Source organism: Vulpes lagopus, chromosome 3, assembly GCF_018345385.1.
Source record: "Vulpes lagopus strain Blue_001 chromosome 3, ASM1834538v1, whole genome shotgun sequence".
NCBI lineage: Eukaryota > Metazoa > Chordata > Mammalia > Carnivora > Canidae > Vulpes > Vulpes lagopus.
In genome coordinates, this window is record NC_054826.1 from 61,788,658 (window position 1) to 61,812,252 (window position 23,595).

General features: G+C 41.1%; 1 protein-coding gene across 1 annotated transcript in view; it reads right to left on the bottom strand.

Moving 5' to 3' along the window:
• Positions 1 to 261: 261 nt before the first annotated feature.
• LRMDA (leucine rich melanocyte differentiation associated) overlaps positions 262 to 23,595 on the bottom strand; it is a 1,012,499-nt gene continuing 989,165 nt past the window's right edge. Inside the window, exon 7 of the mRNA XM_041750735.1 lies at positions 262 to 1,480. Within this exon, the coding sequence (XP_041606669.1) occupies positions 1,401 to 1,480 (80 nt within the window). The 3' untranslated portion in view covers positions 262 to 1,400. The remainder of the gene's footprint in view (positions 1,481 to 23,595) is intronic.

Sequence of the window (23,595 nt, forward strand, 5' to 3'; positions counted from 1 at the left end):
TAAAAACTGCTTGGGGAACTAGGAGTGGTGGAAGGGGAGGAGGGCGGGGGGTGGGGGTGAATAGGTGATGGGCACTGAGGGGGGCACTTGATGGGATGAGCACTGGGTGTTATTCTGTATGTTGGCAAATTGAACACCAATAAAACATAAATTTATTATTAAAAAAAAACTGCTTGGGGGCAGCGCCCGTGCTTTAGTGGTTTAGCACCGCCTTCAGCCCGGGACCTGATCCTGGAGACCCAGGATGGAGTCCCATGTTGGGCTCCCCGCATGGAGCCTGCTTCTCCCTCTGCCTATGTCTCTGCCTCTCTCTCTCTCTCTCTCTCTCTCTCTCTCTAATAAATAAATAAAATATTAAAAAAAATAAAATAAAAAATAAAAACTGCTTGGTCTGGTGGGTGTTTTCTGCAGTCCTTTCTTTGACTTCCTGACCCATCATTCTGTTTTCATCCCCTCACTACCTTTAAATAGCACCCCCAGGAGTAAGCCACAGGCATAGCTGGACATGTGTGTGGTTAAAAATAAATAAATACATACATGCTTAAATCAGAGTCCTTGGTACAACCGGAGCTTGGTGCTGGGAAAGATGCCTGACACTGCCTACTATTCAGGGCAAGAAGTGGATTTAGAAATATACAAAACAAGAGGGAGTCCACGCTTTTGCAGTTAGGGATTTAGGGAAAGCTATTTACTTCAATCCAGGACCTGTAACAACACAAAGCCAGCCATAAATGTATGACCTGGCTGAGAATGGATACCTCCTTTTCTCTGAAAAACTGCAAACCAGAATGCACTGCCTGTAACAAAGCTGCTAAAGGATGGTGTATGTTGTGGGGGTAGGGGAGAGAAAGGGCTGTACAGAAGAGAAGGGATTAAAATTTAAGGTGAATCAGGGAGGGTAGCCTTCCTCTAAACTGTGACTATTTCACTAAAAATAAGCCCACAGCACAATGGCATCAGAAGGATCTCTACTCAATAGGCAGGTTGAAGACACAGTCTCTCTCGCTTGACTATGGCCAGTGAGCATGCTCAGGGAGGCCCCAGGTGTGACCTCTGCTCCCCTGTGAGCAGTGGAGGGACCAGGCAATCTATCATGGTGTTCCTCCTGTCAGCCCTGGTGCTTCGCTGCCGCTGTCTGTCACCCTAGTGGATGAGACCTGCTTAAGGGCAATCATGTCAATCTCTATGTGACCACTCAGTCTAAGGCAGAAGGATGATCTTGACAGGCCTGGCAAAGTCAGCAGAAGGTACCAAAAGCTGAAGTCATAGCCTTCCCACAGAGATGCAATGTGGACCATTGTTTTTTTGTTTTTTGTTTTTTCCTTCAGTTTCTTCTTTATTTTTACTTGCCCATTTTCTTTTATTCTCATGACATAGGCTAAAGCATACAGAACTTGCCATCAGAGCTGGTCATCTCGGATAAACCTGTTGCCCTCAGAGTTTTTCCCGTAGTAAACATAGCGACATTTCCCCAGGACACCTGCAAAGAAAATGAAATACATCTTTAGAAGTGGCACAATTAGTACAGCAAGGAAACACAGGCCTAGAAAAACATATGCAGCAGGGTCTCAGATCCAGTGGGTAGCAGTAAATGGATTAAGCCCCAGGAGAGAAGGACCCTACTTTCCTGTCCTCAGAGTTGGCATTTAAATAAAATGTCACCAGAGCATAGGCTCCTAGGAATAACATGTTTCTTGGATGAATTCTCTTCTACATTTCAGAGACTTTTCTAGTTTGGCCAAATTATCCTCAATATAAAGCATAACCCTTTCTCTCTCTAGGTTCCCTTAGTAGAGTTTCTAAAAATGGAAAAGTAAGACTTTCAAGATGGGTCCCACCCAAGTAAAAGATGTAAAACAATTTTCCCAGAATGTGACTCTTTTCAAGTCTTTTATCATGAATCAGGATTATTATCATCCAGGGAGAAGCTTCCAAATCCCAGGAGGCATCAAACACATCTGGATGATCAAGGAACAGTGGTGGTGGTGACAAAATGCCACATGGAAACTAACAAGAGCCTCCAGCATTAAAGGGCTTCTTCTTCCCCCACTCCTTTCTTTTTCCCCACTTGGTTCCACACCCAACCTGAACCCATGGGTAGAACCCATGACCCTAAGATCAAGACCTGAGCTGCTATCAAGAGTTGGACACTTAACTGATCAAACCACCCAGGCACCCCAAAAGGGCTTCTTCTTACAGGCTGCTTGAAATGAATTCTCAGGTTGGAATGTTTTTGATTTTCATCTTTGGTTTTATTTTAAATAATTTTGTAGCCCCAAGTGCAGTTTTTGTTTCATTCAAGGAGATTGTAGGAGAGTTTAAGTAAGAAAAAACCCTAGAATAAGGTCAAATCTTTTAACCAATTCCATATATATTCTAAACATCTTTAAGAAATCACCTGCCACAGTTATTATGAAAGCTTTGTATGATCATTAAGGGAAATCAGTTTTTCTCAAAGAAAACATTTATGATGACAGTTTGCTTTTTGCCATATTGCTTTTCCCTCTCTAATTTTAGAAAAACTAACTTAAACTCCAGCTTCACAGAGTTGTCTTATTACTAAAAGTACTTGTATCTCTGAAGTGTGCATAACCAGAAAAAAAGCAAAGAAATATCCATAAAACATTAATTCACGGGCCACAAATCTGCTTATAAAATAGGTACCTATATGCATGATTACTTTTTCTATCAGTTTGTTAGCGTGGAACCAACAATCACCATCTATTATTCATTTGGGGTAAATTAGCACTTGAAATTATCCAGGTTCTTCACAGCAGAAGTTCTAAGTAAATATTTTTGTGATTGTACAAGAGATGGCTCTCCATTTACAGGACTTTAGATATTATTCTTGAATAAGGATTAAAAATGACTCTTAGAAACTTTTAAGGACAGGGCAGAGGCTCCCCAGTTTGGATGGCTTGGGACAAAGTTGGGAATTACTGGGGTCACAGAATCTTTTGAGAGTCGGCAAAAGGGAGAGGGAGAGGGACATTGTTTCATGGCCTCAAACTGGTCTTGGGCTTGCTCTCATTTCTACTATTTGTCACGTTTCCATGAACCAGGGTACTGCAGACCACTCCTCCCCCTTAGCCATGCTTCCTCCTTGGCCCCAATCCCTAATCTCTGCTTTTCAGAAATTAGGCACTTGGAAACATTGAGTTTGGATAAGACCTCCTTGAAACATTTCTTGGGGCTAAAAATTATTCCTCTGGCTGTTGGCACTGAGCTGCTCCCGTTATTGCACTGTATAATGTGGCACCTGCTGTTGTACAAACATTGTCACCAATGCTGGGAACTGGCCTGTTGGTCAGGCTTGGCTGGTCAGGTTCCATTCCAGGAACAGTATCCCCTACAGGCCTGGGTGGGAGGGTCTCAGATGTTTCTGAAAATCCACAAAGGGCTTCCTTAAATATAATTGACTCAATAAACCCTCAAGAATCTGGAAGGATGAGGCCAACGGATGTTAATTTGTTTCTACAGCACCAGGACAGCATGAATTTTTATAAAAAGAAATGGATAGGGCTGTCAGATATCATAAAGAACACAGTCTTTCTCTTGAGTAAAAGAATGAAAGGCAGACATGCACACACACATACACACGTGCACACACACACCACCCACTGGTGGGTGCATTCTCTCCAGTAAACCCTCCCGTGTGTTCAGGGATTGAATTTCTTTACTCCATCCTCTCTCCTTGGTAACCATCAACTCCAGATCTTGCCTAGACACAACCTGGACGGCAAATGCCATCCTGGAAACAAGCTGGCTACTCCTGGAACACGGGCTGCAAATGTGGAGGGAGGTGAAGTGTTCTGAGCCATGTTCCCCAGTGTTCCTTTTTGGTCGGCACTGATGAAAGTCCTTTTTAAGGACTGCCCTGTTCCTTCGGGCCTGGAAGCAAGAATGTTTATAGACATCCTGGTGAGAGAGGGCTGTTTGATGAATGCAGGAGACTGGCAAGGTGTCAGAGCTTGGAGAATGAGGCAAGGACATGAGGTATTAATATTGTCAATGATCTCTTGACGGGAACACAGATACTGCACTCACCGTCAGATTTAAATAGGCATCAAGTGCATTGATGACAAAAGGGCAGACTTCAAACAAAGGGCTGTGTGGTGGGGAGCGGAGCTAGTCTCTGTGCTGGCAATAACCTGATCTGAAAAGACACTGTCAGGGCTAGCGACAGGCCCAGAATTGTGTGCAGTGACAGAAAACAGAGATGCTGACAGAGATACCAGTGCCATATTATGCCAAGGATATTCTAACACTGTCTGCCGCTCTAACGAAAGCTGACATCACTCCCTATCACTTGGGGTCTTCTCTGTCCGCTCCTGCAGAGCATTTCTCCCCAGACATCATTACAAAACTCACCCTCTAAGTTCCTGGCAACCCCTTTCGGTCAGAGCACTTGGGGTTAAGGGGCCTAAGGATAACCTCAGTCAATCTAAATTTGGACTTTGCAGGAGGAGTGCACTTATCCCCCTGATATCTTGGCTACTTGAGGTGATCAGAGTGCCAACGTGTGAGGAGCTGTCACCTTGAATAAAATCCTTAAAGGGAAGGCACTCAGTCTGTGGGCTGCTCCTGGGAGGCACAGAGACAGCCTGGCAGCCAAAAATGAAATCCAGCTGCTGGTATTCTCCTGGAGAGAAAGGTAGTCTGGCTAGTGACAGTTAAAATCGGCTGAAAGTTTTGAACTCACACCATCTACAACTGCTTAAATTAAGCAAGCATTGCCTCTGTTGAGAATCCTACCCCAGCTCACAGGTGGGAGGTGATTATCCCTCACGTGTTCAAAAAAAAAATTAAAAAAAATAAATAACTGACATTAACAAGGAAGGTTAAAAAACAAAAAAACAAAAAAACAAAAAACAAACCTCCCGATCTCATGTGTGACCATAGGACTTTATCATGAAGATTTTTTGTAAAATAATAGAATCTGCTTATAAATTAAGTGAGGTGGCATCGTGTTTCTCTCTTCCCTGCCTCCCCATGGCTCTTTTCTCCCGCCACGGCAACTGCCATAAACTGTGAAAATTACAGAGGGAACAGTTTGCTTGCAAAGAACATTTTGACAGGGAGGCGCTCTGAGGCTAGAATTTGGGAACCCGCTGGTTGTGACTCAGTAGGCGGTGGTTTCCGTGTACATCTGTAATGCATTCACTTGTTTGTATCTCCTCGAACTATAACGTCTTGGGACTGCAGGCGGAACAACACATTTAATGGCATATGTAGTGTTTTTAATTAAAATATCTGGCTTTGGCCATAATAAGTGAAGCAGGCTCGCCATGCATCAGGCCGACGTGTATCTGTCTACGTGGGGGTTTCTTTTCAGGGGCCCTGAAAAATGACAGTGTGCTGTCCCCTGGGGAATCTTCTCCTGCCAAATGAGACTCCTAATTTTTCTTAAGTAGCCAGCTCTCCCATCACCATAAGCTTTTAAAACTATAATTATGAAAAAAATGTATTGGGAAGAATCTGTTTTAAAGAGGTCCTTTATCTTTTAAATGTTTCCCCCTCTGGAATGGATGTTCTAATTACGCAGGTTAAGTTATGACCTTGGGGCTGCCTGAGGGGTGAGAAGCAGCCTCTTTTCTTTTGATACAAGGCTGTGATGGCGGGGCAGTACTAGAAACTTTGCCGGGGAAGACCCTGAGAGTCCTGAGTAGAAATTCCTTGCACCCTCATCTGGAGTCCAGCAAAGACCCCTGGGTTCCCCAATCTCCCAGATGGCCTTGTACTTCCAGTTGCATTTCTGCTGTCTATTTATTAAGGAGAGGTGGGAGTAGACCTGCATTTAAATCCAGCTCTGACCCTAATGGTTATGGGACCATACACATGTCCCTCTTCCTTACTGGGCTGCATTCCCCATTTGCAAAATGAAGGCAAGGGGCCAGATGATCTTGGAAGTTCATTCTAGCTCTGAAATAAGTGATTTAGTGTTTTCAAATGCTTCCCTTATGAAGACAGGGATGTCAGATCCAATGCTGCCTGATGGAGAAGGCAAATCCAATGGTCAGTTAATCAAAAATTTGATTTCAACTAAGTTAGCTCTTGAAATCCATCCAGCCAACATTCCCATAATATATAGAAGAGGAGCTCTGCTGGACCTCAAAATCCCCAAGGAAAAGTTCTACTACAGTTTGTTCAAGCTGTATTTCACACTCAGAGCTGGGAAGGACGTCCCACAAACTAGCCCATGTCCCATTAGCTTTGATAGGAGCTCATTAACTGAGTAACTTTTGACTCAACAGAGCTCAACTCCAAATATCAGAGTAAGTGGTTGTCCATTTGCATCTTAGTTGTTAAACAATAATGATCTAGACACACACAAACATACAAATACAAAAACTTATTTGATAATGGGGGACAGGTTGGACCAATCAATTCAAATTTGTTAAATAAAATAAAAAGTATCAACTCTAAGATCATTATTAATATTAGTTTTGGTAATCACCATTTAAAATGCTATTATCACAAATGTAAGTACATCTGTATAATGACAAACAGATTTTGATCTGTTTGTGATCACTAGGAGCTTACAATTAGGCAGCACTACAGCACAGGCAAGGGACAGAGGTTCTTGCAGAACTCCTATTCTCCAATCTGCACAAATAAAGGAACTAGACTGTTCATGGCCTCTTGGGGGAGGGAGGGGGAGTGATGACAGTGTTGTGAAGAGGTGGATCCAGGGACAGAGAAAGAGTATCTTGAGAGTCATTCTGGTCGACTGCAGAAGGTTCTAGAACTATGCTTCCAAGTGACACTATATATACCTGTGAATATACCTTTTTTTTTTTTTTTTTCTCTAGGGAGGATCCTAAGTGGTCACCCACCCACCCACCTCCTACTGTTTGGGAAGGATTACTTCAGCATGAAGCTAAGGACCACTTTTCTGCACAATGATGGATGGGGGAAATGGCAGCTTGGACACTATAGGAGGACACCGGGCTGGGAGCAAGGCAAGAGAATCCATAGTGGCTTCCTTTAAGCTCATGAGCAGGACTGCAGCGTTCTCTGCACCATAAGGGGGACCTAAAGTTCCCTTATGGTAGGACGGCTAAACTAGACCATGCTCCATGCAATTTCACTACCTGAGCTGCAGGCTTACAAAGGCTTCCGCATCCTCTGCATTTCCCTGTTTCCCACAAGGAACGCCAACATCACCTGCATTTAGAACGAGCCTCATCTGCTGGCCGCTTGTGGCGGTGTTGGGGGCTGCCTCACACAATCCAGCTAGCACGCCACTTCCAGCCGGAGGCCCACGCCAGTACCCACAGAAGTGTTGCAGCTAGCGCCTGGACTTTGGGCACACTCCATGTTGAAGTGGGGTCTGTGAAGACCTCAAGAGCTAGCTAGTCCCTAACTCCTTGTTTCACAAGTGAGGGCAGCAGCACCAAAGCAGACAAGAAAGCTCAGCTTCACAGGCATAGGAGTCAGGCTACAACTAGACTCAGGTGGTTCCCAGCATCATGAAACAAGATCTAACGAGTTGATTAGAACCGGGCCCAAATGCCTTTTCAAACAGGGACTTGTGCTTTGAGAAAGCCCCAGCTGATAAGACTTTCCCTCCCTCCCGAGGTGAGGATTAGGGGGTTCTGTAGGAGAATATGCCACCTCTACAATACTCCTTCCTCCCCAATCTCTAATGCCCAGGCGCTGAAACAGTGCAGAGAAGGTGTTCAATAAATACTTGTTGAATGGATAAATTAGCACTGCTGAAATTATTACCTATACACAATTTGAACAGAATCCACAAAGTCAAGAATTTCAATTCCTGAACGCTCATACCTTCACCTCTGCTAAGCCTACATGTCTGAAACATCTTAAGACTATGTACACATTGAGTATGTGCCTTCTTCAAGAAGGGGGCAAAATAACAGAAGGCAACAGTCTCAATTCCTGAGCACCAGGGTTGTTTTTATGCTGAACACTCTCCTCCCACAGAAACAAAGCAATCACAATATCTGGCTGGAAAGAGAGAAGTGAAGTGAACGTTATCATCCAGTCTTAAGAGCTGTAAACATACACGGGGAAGGACATTCCCCCAGAAAGCACATTTGTGGGTCTTTGTTACATGTGGGCCGCGAGTAAACTGGGAGCTGGAGGGAATAAACGCCCATGTTTTATGATCTTGAGAAGTGGCTGGAGCAAACCTCGAGGTCAGCCTGTGTGACGTGCTATCAGCTCTGCTGTGGGTATGACCCCGGGTTGAGCAGAGCTTGCAGGATTACAGGCCCCAGCACAACATCCTCCTTCAGTCAGCTACTTACATACTAAGGCCAAATGAAAAGAAGAGAGATTTTAAAAGGTCTCAAGGGAAGGGGTCACTTAGGAGCTGTTTGTGTGGAAGGAGGACAAAGTCCATCCTCCCTGCCTTGCAAATCTTCCCTTCGTCTGCCGGCCGCCCTGCCCCTCGGAGGAGCCTCAGGCTGGGAAGGAAAGGGGGAAGGCTCTCCACCCAGCAGAGGGTAGAGGAGTCAGAGAAGGACTTGGAGATGCCGTTAACAAAACTCTACAGGTTTTGCACTAAATTTAATCTTTGTACTGGCATTTCCTTTTTCTTTTCTGTAGTACTCCAAACTGTCCTTCATGTTGAAATTGTTTTAATACTTGGGCTCAATATTTCATTATTTTGTTCATCTGTGCTCAGGGGAGAGAGAAGCTTCTTAAATAAACTAAGCTGAGGGACCTGACTAACTGTACCTCCTGAAAATCTCCAGGGTGGAGTGCACCACCTTGCAATATGTGTAAGACGATCAATTAAATGTGGAAAGAAAATTAAAAAACAAAACAAAACAAAACAAAAAAAAAAAAAACAGAGAGAAGTCAAAGAAGAGAGTGAGAGGCTTCCTTCCCAAACTAGCTGGGTGTGATTTTAGGCAAGGGTCTTGGATTATAATCTGCTTCTTGGGTTGGAATCAGATGCCATGGTTGTGTGATGTTTGCTAAACCCCAAAACACCTGTAAGGGCCCTCGCTGCCTCCTGCATCGACTCGGGGCACAGGGTCCTTGCTGAGTGCTGCAGCCACCCCTCCAACAGAGCTGTGTGGGGGACGTCTCCTAGCCTCACAAGTGAGCACACTCCTGACCTCTTCTCCTTTATTACACAAACATCCCCACGAGCCGTGGGAGCAGGGTGCCCTGCTATGCTGCCCCTGATACACTGCGATGGAGATGTTGGAATTCTCCCGTTTTGACCACAAGGATGCTTTGGCTTCATGCTTATGAATATAATAAACATGCAGACGAGCCTGGTGTTTTTTTCTCTGAGAAAGCACTAATTATTCAGAGCAAACTCCATTTAGCCAATTTAATCCCTTAATTGTTAAATGCAAAGTGAAACTATATGCTACTTTTGACATTTCACTTCTCTTTTATCGAGTTTATTTTCAATGGAAGCAGTTCCTTTCCCGTGTATTTTTTACATCAAGCTAAATTCCCCAGCTTTCACCTGATATCAAAGTTTACCCGGTATGGCTTCTAAATCTGAGAGTCATCAATTTCCACAAAGTCACATTACCGTGAGCAAAGTTTTGCAGATCTGAATTGGGACAGGAAGACTTGTGCCTTCTGTTAAAGTTTAGTCAACTCACTTTATTGTGTGTGCTTTTGGCTCATTTCAGTTTTATTTTGTTTTCCCTATTTCCACCAAGACTAATTTCTCCCCGTGAACATGTACAGTTTTCAATCTACCAACAAGATATAAATCTTGGTCAGTTTTCTTTCTTTTCTTTTTCTTTTTTTTTTTGGTCCATAATAAATTATGTTATGTGCAGCTTTAGCTGCTCTCAGTTTTATTTTTTGATTGGCTCTTTCTACCTGCAATGCTTGTTATATGTTAAAGTAAATGATAGCTTTTATTCATTTCTTAGCACAAAGAGGGTGCAGGACAAAGATCAATACATTGGATGCACGAGAGAACCCGAAAGGTGGGGTTATATGATGTGCTGCTTTCTACCAAGCATTGGTCAACAGTATGAACCACAGTGTGGGCCACACAATCCAAGGGTTAGGATGCATCTACACCCCAAAAGAAAGCTGACCCCAAGTACCGAGCCACCTAGCCCTTTGAGAAGAGGACACCTGGCCCCAGTGCTCAGTTCTGTCTGGGAGGCCTCCTGGAAGGTTAAACATTGCACTGAGAGAGGACACATTGCATAGCCTGCTTACCACACAGAGGCTGGGCCTTGTCAAGCCTCACCTGCGTGTTTGCACGGAAGAAAAAGCCAGGGAGGGAAACCAGTCAGCAGAGAAAGGATCTTGGCCCTGCAGGTGATAGGAATGCAAGGCTGAGACGCCAGCCTCCCGGCCTGGGGGGGCTCAACCATCATGTGACCAGGCAGACAGGTTGATGGGTGACAAGCCGGAGCCTGTGGAAAATGTGCTCTGGGCTCCCGGGGCAGCTGAAAATGAAGCTTGTCATTTTAGAAGAAAGGAAGGAGGTAGGAAAGGAGGAGAAAAAGGCAGGACCCGTTCTTCCCTCACAGAATCTGTTTGTGGGAAATGTAAAAGCTGGTCCAACTCCAAGAAATAACTGCACCTTTGAGTGGCCCCTCAGTAACCAGCTCCACTGTCCCACCTTGAGACCCTGGTCCCTGCCCTCTGGTGGCAGCTTCCGGGGCCCTGCCCAGACCTGACCAGGCCATTCGGAGTCCTCTCCACATAGAGGAAATATTAGGCTGACGGAATTAAAATTTATCTGGCAGCAGATGTTTCCATTATGTGAATCCTGGAAACAGTCAACGTGCTTTTCCTCAGATGTCAATGCTTTTTAAATCGTGTTGTACTGGGGGTTGTTCAGGTAGACAGAGACTGATGGGAAGAGTCCCAGGGCTGAGGGTAGGCTCACTTGCTCCTTTTTAAGCACCATTAATATGATTGGCTCTTATCTCTACACATGCTGTATTTCAATCAAATAAGAATATATGTAGATATATATGCATATATATATCTGAGATAGATATATGCATATCTATCTCTCTACCTATCTATCTATATATCAGAAGTCAATGCCATAGTAAAGATTTCCTCGCTCCAACCACATCCCCCCATTAAAAAAAAACAACAAAAAAAAAACCCTGCTAAATCTTCTTAGCAATCCAAATTTTGAGTTTTCTTCTCAGGTTACATTTGTGTGTGTGTGTGTGCCAGTTAAAATGAAGCCAGAAACAGTTTTTATTTTGAGTTCCTAAACAATGTTTTATTTATAAACTCTTACAAGAATACTTTATTTTGCCATGCTTCCTAGCAAGCTTAAGCACAGAATAGAAAAGTTTTCTTTAAAATTATTTCCTTAATGGTACTGAAGAATTCTCATTGAGACACAATTCAAACATCTTCATTTTAGGTTAAGTCTTTTGTTTTATAATGGCAGAAAATGAGGTTCAAAGTGGTTTCCCCAAGGTCACAGTGCCAGACCAGACATCCATGCAACTGTACCTGTCAAGTCTCTGAATCATAGGACACTGCCTTTAAGATGGGGGAGTGCTTCAAAGATCCATCTGACATAGGCCGACTCTTACCTACTTTTCCACTGGGAGAAATTGAATCTTCAAGGCCTGTTTGGTGTGAGCATGTTCCCCTACTCCCCATCTCTGTATTCTAAGTGGGGTTTAATGGATTTGAGATGGGCTGGATTCCAAAGTGCATGCTAAGATGGAATGCAAATCTGTTCAGATTCATGAAGTTCCCTTTCGTGCTGCTTACTGATGGACATCATGTAAACCAAGCTGTCAATCAAAGTGGGCAGCGGTCAATGGTATGGCTTCATTTTTCTTTCTCAGTGTTTTTTTTATTCTTTTCACTGAAGAACTCAGAAATATTTCAGACAGGAGAAAAGAAAGAAAGAAAAAGTTCCCCCCTTCACCACCTCCACCATTTCCACCATTATGTGGTCCATATTCATCTTTTCCATCTCCCATCTGAAGTCAAGAGCATTGCCACTAGAGGGCAGCATGAATTTAGGAAAAACAGCAGCTTTCTTTAAAAAAAAAAAAAAAAAAAGATGGCAACTATTCAGGAAGGGCCATTAAAGCCACACTGTGCTTTTGGTCGCCAATTATAGGTTCTGTAATGATCAATATGTCACGTTTGCTCAATATATGCTGAAGGCTTTCTGGAAATGAAGCTACCAAACACCCACCCACACCACCACCACCCTTTTGGATTCCTTTAGCTTCGATTTCAAAGACTGATTTTCTTTGCCATCAGTTGCTCTAATTCATCTTCCAGGCACAGGGATTGGGGTTGTTCACATAATATCTGCATAAATGTAAAGAAGTATGCAAACTAATAAGCAAAGATAAATTCCTGCATTTCCTAGAAAAATATCATTTTTATTGCAGAAATTCAAAAGGAAATATGCTACCCAATGGTATGGAGTTACCAATCATTATGATAGTAGAAAAAGTAGAAAACTAAAAAAAGAAGATAAAATAAAACTGGATCAATAAAATATGCAAAAGGTGTGTACACTCCATCCACACAAATCATAACTGCCCAAAATTCACCCAGCCATCATCTTCCCTCTTAGTGTATCTGATCCAGACTAATCAGAAAAGAGAGGCAGAAGCAACTCAAATAAAAATAAAATAATAATTCCAGCTTCTCTTTGGCCACTAATTGGCCCCCATCATTAGTCTCTGGTACTTGGGTCCGTGTGTATTTCCATGGCCTGACATCAAATAACCACCTCCCTTTAGGAGAAATGAGGTACTCATGGGTTTCCAGGGATTTCAAGCTTATCATTACTTTTCAAATAGTAATAAAGATACGACATTCTATGGCATGACATTTTAAATTAGAATTTTCTATTTAAAAGCAATGAGTAGATTCAATCAGAGAAGAGAGTAAACAAAAATCAGTGTAACTAGACTAGGGGAAGGATTGCTGAGTGCAGGTGTGGCTCTCCATCTCAGCTGAGAGACCTCTCACATCGTCAGTGGTCAGTGAAGCAAGTATAAAATGGCTCTCACATGCTTTCTTCCCATATACTTTCTTTCATCATATAACAGTCATGTGATTGACTAGCCACTAGGGGAATGTTGGGTTCCAGTTAATTAATTAAATTATCTCATTAACTCGTGGCTAACTAGAAACCTTTCTGAGTTTTCTCTCACACATCAACACTATGTAAAACCAAAGTCAATTTCATTGTCTTACCAGGTATATCACAGTGACCACAAATGAGGATTTCTCTGGGCATCTATAGTGAGAATGATACAGTTTAGAAGCTTAGCTGGGGTGGGAAGACTGTTCATTGAACATTTCTCAAGGTCTTAGGATCTCCTTTATATATGAGTTCCAAAAGGGCAGAGATGACAACTTTTCATCCTTGCTTCATGAGGCCTGGGGCATGCAGGTACTCAATAGATTATTTTTTAGTGTGGAAAAAATGAAAGAATCCTAGAATACAACTTGCCCTTGCACCAGAATCACCTGGAAGGCTTGATAAAACAAATTGCTAAACCTCATCCCAGAATTTCTGATTAGTAGGTCTGAGACAGGGCCAAGAATTTGCATTTTTGCTAGTTCCCAGGTGACAGGGACACTGCTGATTAGGGGGTCCCACTTTAAGAAACAGTTGTTTCTTAAACCCAAAGGGGCTCCCGTTTTTCCTTTTTAAAAAATAAAACCCCTGATATTAGCTTTTATTCTTATAAAATTAAGATCACTCAAATTCAAAAACAGAAATCTAGTTGACTAAGGGTCCTGGTGTATTGAGTTTTAGTAAATGCAATTACTGTCTCCACACAGCAGTCTGAAAACCAGTGGCCCCTAAAATTAATAATACTACTACTAATAAGTATAATTATGATACTCCAGGTCTTTAATAAGGAAGAAAAAAAAGTTTAAACTTAGGTGACATGTAGACTACATTAACAGAAGAAAAGGAGAAAGGAGATTTTTGGATGAGTGGAACTGAACCTGCAAACCATAATTTATGAAGTATAGGGAAAAAAAAACTTGCCAAAAATATTTCCCAGAGAGTCTTTAGCTTTCCACTAAAAGGACAGAATCTTAAATGAACAAATCAGAGCAGTGGGGGGTCCTCCTGCAGAGTTTGAATGGGAGTTTTGGCTTTGCTCTCAAGCACAAATTTGCTTTTGGGTTTCAGATCTGCTCCTATTAGAAAGCTCACATCAAAAGTGGGGAAAACATCCACAGTTCTGTCTAATTCTTCAGGCTAAAATTTCTCAAGAGAGTCATTGAAAATAAAGACAAGTTGCTTTTTTTTTTTTTCATCCTTCAAGCTACAAAAAAAAAAAGGAAAGAAAGAAAAGAAAGAAAGAAAGAAAGAAAGAAAGAAAGAAAGAAAGAAAGAAAGAAAGAACACCTCTCAAATAAAATTAAGCAGACCCAGTAACAACTGGGTTTGTCATAATTCAAACTTCGTAAGCACTGGGGGAAAGACCTTCCTTCTCAGGCCCATCAGTCCAGCCTCCATCTGCCCTTCATTAGAATCCAAACAAACCTTTCCTGTCCTGATATTACTATAATCTTTCCTAATTCCAGGACACTCTAAATTGCTTTCTCCAAAAGGAATCTGCTGATATATGAGCTAACTGAAAGAAGTTTGCATTATGTGTTAAAAAAAAAAGCAAAACACAAAACAAACCACTTAAAGTATGTTGTTGCAGAAAGCACAGCATAGTTCTTGGGCACCAGCAAATCTCAATGCCAAATGCCAAAATGTTTTCATTATTTCCTGATCTTTAACTTCCCATCCTCTAACCTGCATTGGAAAAATTTAAAAATCACATATATGCTAATGCTAATGAAAGAAACAATAGGTTAAGTAAGAATTAATAGTAGAAAGTAGTTTATAAGAGCGATATGAACCTCTTGCACGTTTTTTTTTTTTAACCCAAGATAAAGACAAAGTAAACAGCAGAAGAACATATTATAAGGGCCTTCATTAGGGTCAGACTCATTAAAACTTAATGAAGGCACCAGAGCCTCTCCAACAATATTAAGAGGGGTGCGCTTTTTACCTATCAGTGGAATGGCCTGTGTTGGAGAGACATTGCTGACAGTGGGTGGTACCAGGTGTTATCTGTCTCTGGAACATACTACTTTGATGGCTTGGGATATTACCCCTTTTATTTGGCTGGCTTGAATTCGTCAGGATTCACCCTGTGGTGAGTTAACATGCCTCCATATTGAAAAAAAATTGCCCATGGGCCAATGTGAGCCTCGCACCTAATAGAATACATCTGGCTCTGACAGTTTGATGCCCAGCTCTGAGCCACATTCGGCAACACAAATTAACAGCGTAGACATTGCCCACGCTGAGCAGGAAGTAATAACCTGCTACCTGCTACTTGGCCAAAATCTCATTATAAGCCATTACGGTAATTGAGGGCCAAGACTCTGTGGATATTAGACTCCCCGAGCGCCAGTCGTTAGTTCAGCAGAAGAAAGACTCTGAATGGAGGGGGCGGTGGGGCAGACTGAGGAGAAACTGCTTTGGACCAGAGCAGGAATTCCATCCACAGGGTTCTCTGTGTTTCTGGGAGATCTGTGAGCTGTTTCTCTTCTGCCCTAAAGTCCACAGAACCTCTGGCAGGGGGCCGGGGGATAGGGGGGTCAGGACTACAGGAAACTGACGTAATTCTTGGTAGGCCTCCAACAATGCTATACAATTAAAATTTGGTTTAAATGAATAATGAGGACAGTCACAAAGGGACAAAGAGGGCAAAAGAAGTAAGGATGCTCCAGAGTAATAAGAGTAGAAGCTGGGGTAGAGAGAGGGGAAGAGGGAAGCCACCCATTTCCCCAGAAGATGTAGCCTCTCAAGAATCACTGCACCTCTATGAGCTTCCATTCTTCTATAGCTAGCAAGGCCAACCCTCTTGTCCCATAAGGCTGGCCCTCTTAGTCACTGTCCATGGTTGGCCAGATAGGGATGAAACAGTTGGGTTTCGTAGAGGGAAACAGGGCAGAAGTCCAATGGATCAAATAGCTGATCAGTTAACCTGAGTTTTGGTACCATGCAGATGGTTTTGGACTGTAGTAAACTTGACAGCTATCAATAAACATCTCTTAGAAAGAGTTACAGAGGGCCAGGGAAGGGAGTAATTGAAAATACAATAAACAGTCCCCAGAAATTCCTTTTTATCCCACCACATAGAGGTCTCCACCTGCACCCCACACACACCCCAATAAGAACCAAATTCTCAAATTACAGGAGCATGTTTATGCCAGGTTTTACGTTGATTATACTCAGGAGTATCCTAAAACTTCTGAGTGCCAGGTCTTTTCCAGAAATGATTGGAAGCCTACTTAACAAATCTTCCTGGGCATCCAGAAGTTTCCACTGCATCCTATACCATGTCTCAGTGAAAGGGTCCTTGGCCTTGGAATTTTGAAAGAGTTGGTATTTGGGGGGAAATAAACACTATGGTGGAGGAGAGAGGGAGCTGCTGAGCACAAGGACATCTGTGAGCAGCGGGTGCGCACTCAGAACACCCTAAGACAGTCTTCCTGCCTCAGCCACACCAGCCTCAGTGTTTCTCTTCACCTAGAGGGTTAAGTACAAGCTGGAGCCTATGAAATGGCTGCTGTTGGTACAAGTGAGGCCTTCCCTATAACTAGATCCTTCAGGAAAAAACAAATTAATCAACAGCGAGCTGAAGTGGGTTTAATGATTGCATTCTGCATACAATCAGCTTTTCCCTTTTCAAGGGCCATCAATATGTCAAGGGAAGACATATCTGAAGGATATAGCTCTTAACATCAAGGTTATCTATTCTCCACAAGGCTCCCACTCCTTGCTGGGCTGATACTCCACGCTGCCTGTGTCTAACATTTTCATCAACTCTGCAATCAATCAAGGTAATAATGTTGTGCAAAAAATCAATTAACAACGCAATTAAACTTTCCTTATTATCTCAAAGGGCTGAAATAATACCTAAAGGGAAGATAGACTCACTGAACGCAGACATCCATAATCCAATGTGAAAGTGAATTATGAGGTTGGACAGATGCAGGCATGTGCGGGTGCTGTTATTTTCCAGGGGTTATATCTCATCGTGGCAGTGGTATCAGTCAGCCCCAATCCCAGACCCTAAAATTCCAAATTACTTTTAAGAAATATATGATGTGCAATATCCATTTCATATTCTCTTTTAAAGATAACCCCCTCCCCTCCAAAAAAAAATTGAACGGCCATATTATTCAAAGACAAAATGATCTTTCAACAAGAACATAAAATATAAAAGCTATAATAACATTTACATCTGTATAGCACACATCTCTGTAAATGCAGGTCATCTATTATACATAATCTGCAGAGCCTAAGAGGCCCGGGATGCGGCACAACATTTAAAACCCAAATGCGTGAATGTGCAGACTCCTATGGGATGGCTGTGGCTTCCCCCAAGTGGAGGTCTCACCCATGCCTGCCTACACACACATGCATGCTCACACATACACACGCGCATGTAGAAGCATCCGGAACAACGGAAGTATCACTCATTTAAAATGAGAATGACTATATTATTTAGCAATTACACTCAACTTGCCCTGAAACACTGTCCTTAGGAATCGAGCATTTATAGTACATAAAAGAGATGACTATTAACCTTTTGCTGCAGTGAGGACTGTGAAGGGCTTGGAATTTCACAGTGAAATGAGATACATGGTAGAAGAAGAGAAAGGGGTTCTCTGACATTTACAGAGCTCATGCTCAGGACCCACATGCAAAATAGTCTGGTACCAAAAAAAGATATAAGGGGAAAAGATGACCAGAAGAGGGAAGGCTAAACAAACAGAAAACAAACAAACAAATATCAAAGCAAAAGCCAGCAAACAAAAAGTGACGATCAAATATTGACATTGTTTGAATATCCTCTTAACTCTTGGAAATAAAACACAACCACACTTAAAGGATCAATACAAACAGATGTCAAATGCAAATGCCCAGACGAAAATCACTTCCCTACACCCGTCCTTCTCCATCATGGCACCAGAGGCTTCCCTCTGGCGGGGTGGGAGGAGCTCACAGCATATATGGAGAGTCTAGGAGATCCCTGGAAATTTATAAGGAGCCAAATGAACTGATCCAGAGAGGCACAATTCCAAATTTGGGCCTCAGAAAGTTAGCTGCATCAGATGAGGAAGTATTTTGCTGTTTCTTTATCAAACACTTTGCTACGTGAGCTCTAGGTTTCGGTAACACACAGCCATTCTCCTAGTGGGTACATTTCCACATATGGCACCCTGAGTTGTGCACATATTGGCGCTTTAAAATATCATTGCTTAACAATGAATTTCTTTTTTTTGCAAGTCACTCACTTATAACAAGGACCTATCTTCTTAAGCCAAGTTTCCCCATTTTTAGCACAGCAAGGAGGCAGGATTGAGCCCCAAGTGCAGATGCACATGAACAGTAAAAACAAGACAAATGCATACAAGCGCTCACTCTGTAATTTTTTAAGAAAAATAAGAAAGCAAACTGTGATGTACTTTTTGGTACAGAATTTCAACAGAGAAGTTGAACAAGTTAGTGAATCCTGCCATTCCTCTAACCTTAAGGAACATAATTAATATGTTTTCATTTTCAATGACTATATTGTGTGTGTATCAACTGGAACTGCTCCTGCTGTGTATTTGATTCCACTGACGATGGGGTGGGTTGGATTTTAAATGATGTGTGAGCACTTCTGTTCTTTCCGTGCTCTGGTTTATGTGTTATTCATGACTTGCATTACAGACATGGCTGATACACAGATGTAAATGTTATTAGATCTTTTGTATTTTAGAGGCTTTGTGAAAGGCTCCTTTGTTTTCAAATAATTCTCTTAACCACCAAAAATAACCAGTAATACATGACAATGTCTTGGGAATTTTTTTTCACTGAATTTTCTGATGAAGAGATTTTCTCCTCTCTACTGCTATTTTTTTTTCATCAAAATAAAAATACGGGATAGGTTGGCAGATGGAAGAGTTACATCTTCATAGTACCAGTCAAGAGCAAGTTTATGTGTGTTATGTATGGGCATACACAAATGTGTGTGGTGTGTTTTGTGTGTATGTGTTACATGTGCGTGTTTGTGTGTGCAGTGTTATATGTGAGTCGTAGTCTTGCAGTAAACTGTGTTATACATGTTGTATGTATTACTTTTGTCTGTGTGCGTCTTGAGCATGGCTGTTTATATGTGCACATGGTGTGTATGTGAGTGTGAATATGTTGACATCATTACGCCAGATCACAACTCAAAGTTGCCGATTCTCAGTTGCCTGCCAAAGAAGCAGTTGCCTTACTGCAAATTGGTATCTGACATAATTTTTAATCTGTTTTCACTTTACTCCATCCTCTTCACATTTCTTAGGATTGCAACAGAAATGTCGCCGAGGATAAACCTCTTCATACAGACAGCACTTAATCAGTCTGTGCCTCTTACTGGCTCACTTTTCTTTATTGATTTTAAATTTAAACAATGCTCTGAGGCTGAACAATGCACCTCCACAAATATAGCTGACTTCACTGAAGGAGGCCAAGAAAGACAGAGATGTGTGTTCAGTCCTGAGCTTAGTAGCCCAACATCTTCTCTAAAAGGAAAAGAAGGCTCAGGCCCTCTCCCATCCTCAGGGCAGTGGGAGTACTTGCCTGATTTTAGAAAGGCCCTTTTTAGAAATACAACAAAGGTCATCTCAACTCTGGGAAATGTGGAGGAGTCCAGAGATCAGGGTCTAGCTCCGTGTCTGTAGTATGTGTCCTGTGCAACTTATGCAATTTTTCTGGACCTTGGTTTCTTAGTGTCTGGAGAAAATGTTTCTTACTTCTGTTCCAATGAATATAATCCCTATTATCATCTCCATAAATATGTTTCTATGTTATACATAGCTCATATGGTGGACCCAAAGATAGAGACCTTTCTCTTTCCATGTCCCTCTCTTCCTTTCCTTGGTTTGTCCCCTTCCCTCCTAGAATATCTATGACCCTCATACTCCCCTTTGCTTTTCTTGGGGTTTCAACTCCAGAATTAAAATATAACTGTCCTCTTTCAGATACATGTCCCTTCACAACTTTTCAAAGAATCAACTAGTTTTCTGATCACTAATTCACATTAGGATATTAACAGTTGATGATGAAACAGAGTTTCATCACTTCAATAAAATATTTTATTTTTAAATACAGATACATTAAAAAATAGATGAACTGAGTAAATCTTCAATGGAATTTCAGGCAAAACAAGTAAGTGGGGAAACACTATGTGCCAGGAACAACTCACGATACCCAAAATTAAGAAGAAAAGGAAAAAAAGGGAGAGATTCTTTTTACATTTGAAGTACTGATAGGCCAATAAGTGAGATGATTGTCAAATAAATATAGCTACAATAAAATTTGCTATAATAATATGCATAAAATGTTGCACAAACACAGAAAAAAGATTAGCTCTACCTTGGGGAGGGACAAGGTGAACAGAATACATAACTTTTTTTCTCTATATGTATTTCTCTTTTTACTTAAGTTACAGATATATTTGTTGTTAATAAGTTCAACATTACAGAAGGCATATTTAACAACTTATTACTCCTCTTAAGACTTCCATAATCACCTGATATACAGTGATTCCCAGGATATACTGCTGGAGAATGTGAAGATAGGTATAGATAGAGCTATAGAGATGTAGGTTTAAGTGTAGATATATAGATCTACAGAGATATAGTTATAGACACAGTGTAGATGTAGACATAGGCATACAGATACATAGAGATAGAGATGCTGATATAGGTATGTGGATATATATATGTATTTATATACATATTTACATAGATATAGATGTAGATGCAGGATATATTGCTAAGTAAAAATGCAAGGACCCAAAAAATAAATAAACTTAGTTACTTTTGAGTCAGAAGTAAAAATAAGATTAAACAAATAAACACACCTCTTCATCTATGTTTTTCGAAAAGGAAGATGTGAAGGATAAACCACAGACTAGAAACGTGACTACATGTAGCAGGAGAGTGAAAATAGGGTGGAGGGCATCAGGATGGAGCTGAGACTTCTTTGAATATATCTCTTTTTGTTCATATATTTTATATATTCAAAAGTGAATAAAAAAGGATGGAAAAAAGCAAACCCTACAACTAAATACAACTGGAGAAAAGATGAACCTAACTGCATAGCAAATCAATAATATAGTGACACATGAAAAGAAAATCAAGTAATTTTGGAACATGGTACTTCAACTGCACACCTGAGTGACATATATTCTGAGAAAGAAAAAAAAGTAAAGAAATCTTGAGTTTTACTTAGTAGGCTTATTGTTGTTAGTGTTATTACCGTTATAATTCGCAAATTATTTTGTGTATTGTAGGGTAGAGCAAACATGTAAATATACTTGAAGTTATTGGCAGTTGGTATTTTCACTGTGAGAGAAGGAAATCAAAGAATGAATGAATAAAGATGTAGTAGGAAAAATAATGGTTCCCAAGATGTCCATCTACACTCTGACCTCCAGAACTTGTACTACATTACTTTATATGATAAAAAGAACTTTGCAGAAGTGATAAATGGTATGGACCTTAGGTTGGAGATATTATTTTGGACTGTCTCTCTGGCCTCAACCTAATCCCAGGAGTCCTTAAAAAGGCAAGAGGCTCCCTAGGCTGTGATCACAGAGGTAGATGTGACCAGGATCAGAGAGATGCAACACCTCTCACTCTGAAGGTGGTAGAAGGGGCCTGGAGCCAAGGAATGGGGAGGCCTCCAGAGCTGGAGAAGGCAAGGAGATGGAATCTCCACCGTGAATCTCCAGACAGGAACATAACCCTGGCAACACCTTGATTTTAGCTCATTAAAGAGCTTCCTTAGGCTTCTGACCTATAGAACTAAAAGATAACGAATCTGTGTTATTTAAGACATTTGGTTTGTAGTAATTTGTTATGGTAGTCCTAGAAAACTAAATACAGAAGATGATGATGGTGACAATGATAATGGTAATGAAAACTGCAAGTCTAAACTAGAAGAATCTGTAAGAAATTATTAAAACTCACATATGTATGAATGTGTGTGATACATATATGTGTATAGGACATCCGGCACCTCAATACTGGTTCTCCCCAAAATATTTCTACCCAAAATAACCAGAATGTGGGAAGGAAACGTACAATGTGCCTGAAACTTCTTGCATCAGAAAGCAGGTCAAGAACACAGAAGGTGGCTTGAAGATCCTCTCTCTAGCCAAATTTGGCACTATTTGATATCAAAATGAATAATGAGAGTAATCCGACATATTGAATGAACTGAGAAAAAACTATGAGTTGATAATACTACTTAAGTCCATAAATAAATATAGAGAAAAATGTCCTTATTTAAAGAATGACAGCTAATTAATAAATAAGGAATGCCAACATTGGAAAAGTCACCATATTCCAATGCAATAATTCAAATAAGTATTATCAACGGATGCTATAAGTATTGGGTGAAAGTTTTTTGGAAAAGAAAATATTCACACAGCCTTAGACTGCCACTGCTTAGGGTACTTATTAATTATAAAGAGGAATATATACCTTCAGAGTGGATCAATATGGTAGTAACCACATTAACCAAATGATCAATCAGCATTACTACAAAAGAGATCATTAAATATGATGTGTCTCTCAACATCATGAAATACACTCACCATCACCTTTATTTGCCAAAATGTTAAACCTGAATCAAATTATGAGTGAGCAATCAGAAAAATCTGGAATATGGGAAATTGCACAGTGACACTGACTTGGCTTTTGAAAAAGCAAAAACAGAAACCTAAATGTCATGAAAAGCAGGAAAGGAAGGGGGTGTGCTCCAGTATACATGAGAATCACCTGGTGCACTTATCACAAAACAATTGCTGGGTCGGCCCCCAGAGTTTCTTTTGTAGTGGGTCTGGAGTGCAGCTCCAGCATTTCCTGTTCTAACAATTTCCCTAGTGATCCTGATGCTGCTGGTCTGGGGTGGGGTGGGGTGGGGTGCGGTGGGGGAGTGACTCTTGAGAAGTACTATATTAGACTGAAAATAAATAAAAGACATAACAACCAAATAAAAACTTCAATTGGATATTAGATTAAAACAAAGAAGTTGTAAGAGACATCATTGTAAAAATAGGAAATTTAAATTCGACTGTATAGTAGGCAACGGCTTGAATTAATGTTAATATTCTTAGCACTTTGTTGTTTTGGAGGTAACAGTCCTTATCTTAGGATATTCATCCTGAAATATTTAGGACTGAAGTATGATGATGTCTGAAATTTACCTAAATGTCTCATGAAAGAAGCGTATATACACATGCAGACTCATAAACCTACAGAGGGAGAGCACAAATGTGGCAAAATATTAGTGAATTTAGGTAAAGATTATATGTGTGTTCAATGTACTATTCTTTTGACTTCTATAGGCTTGAAATTTTTCACAGTGATAATTTTGGAGGAGATGGGTTGTTTATCTTGGCATATGATCTTTATAATTGCACAGAAATGATCTCAAGAATAATTTTCAAATCTGTGTTAACTTTCTTTGCCTTCCCCTCTCTGGATTCCATCAGATGACCTATTTAAGTCTCTCAGGTTAGCACTGATTGAGATTATCCTTTAAGGCCA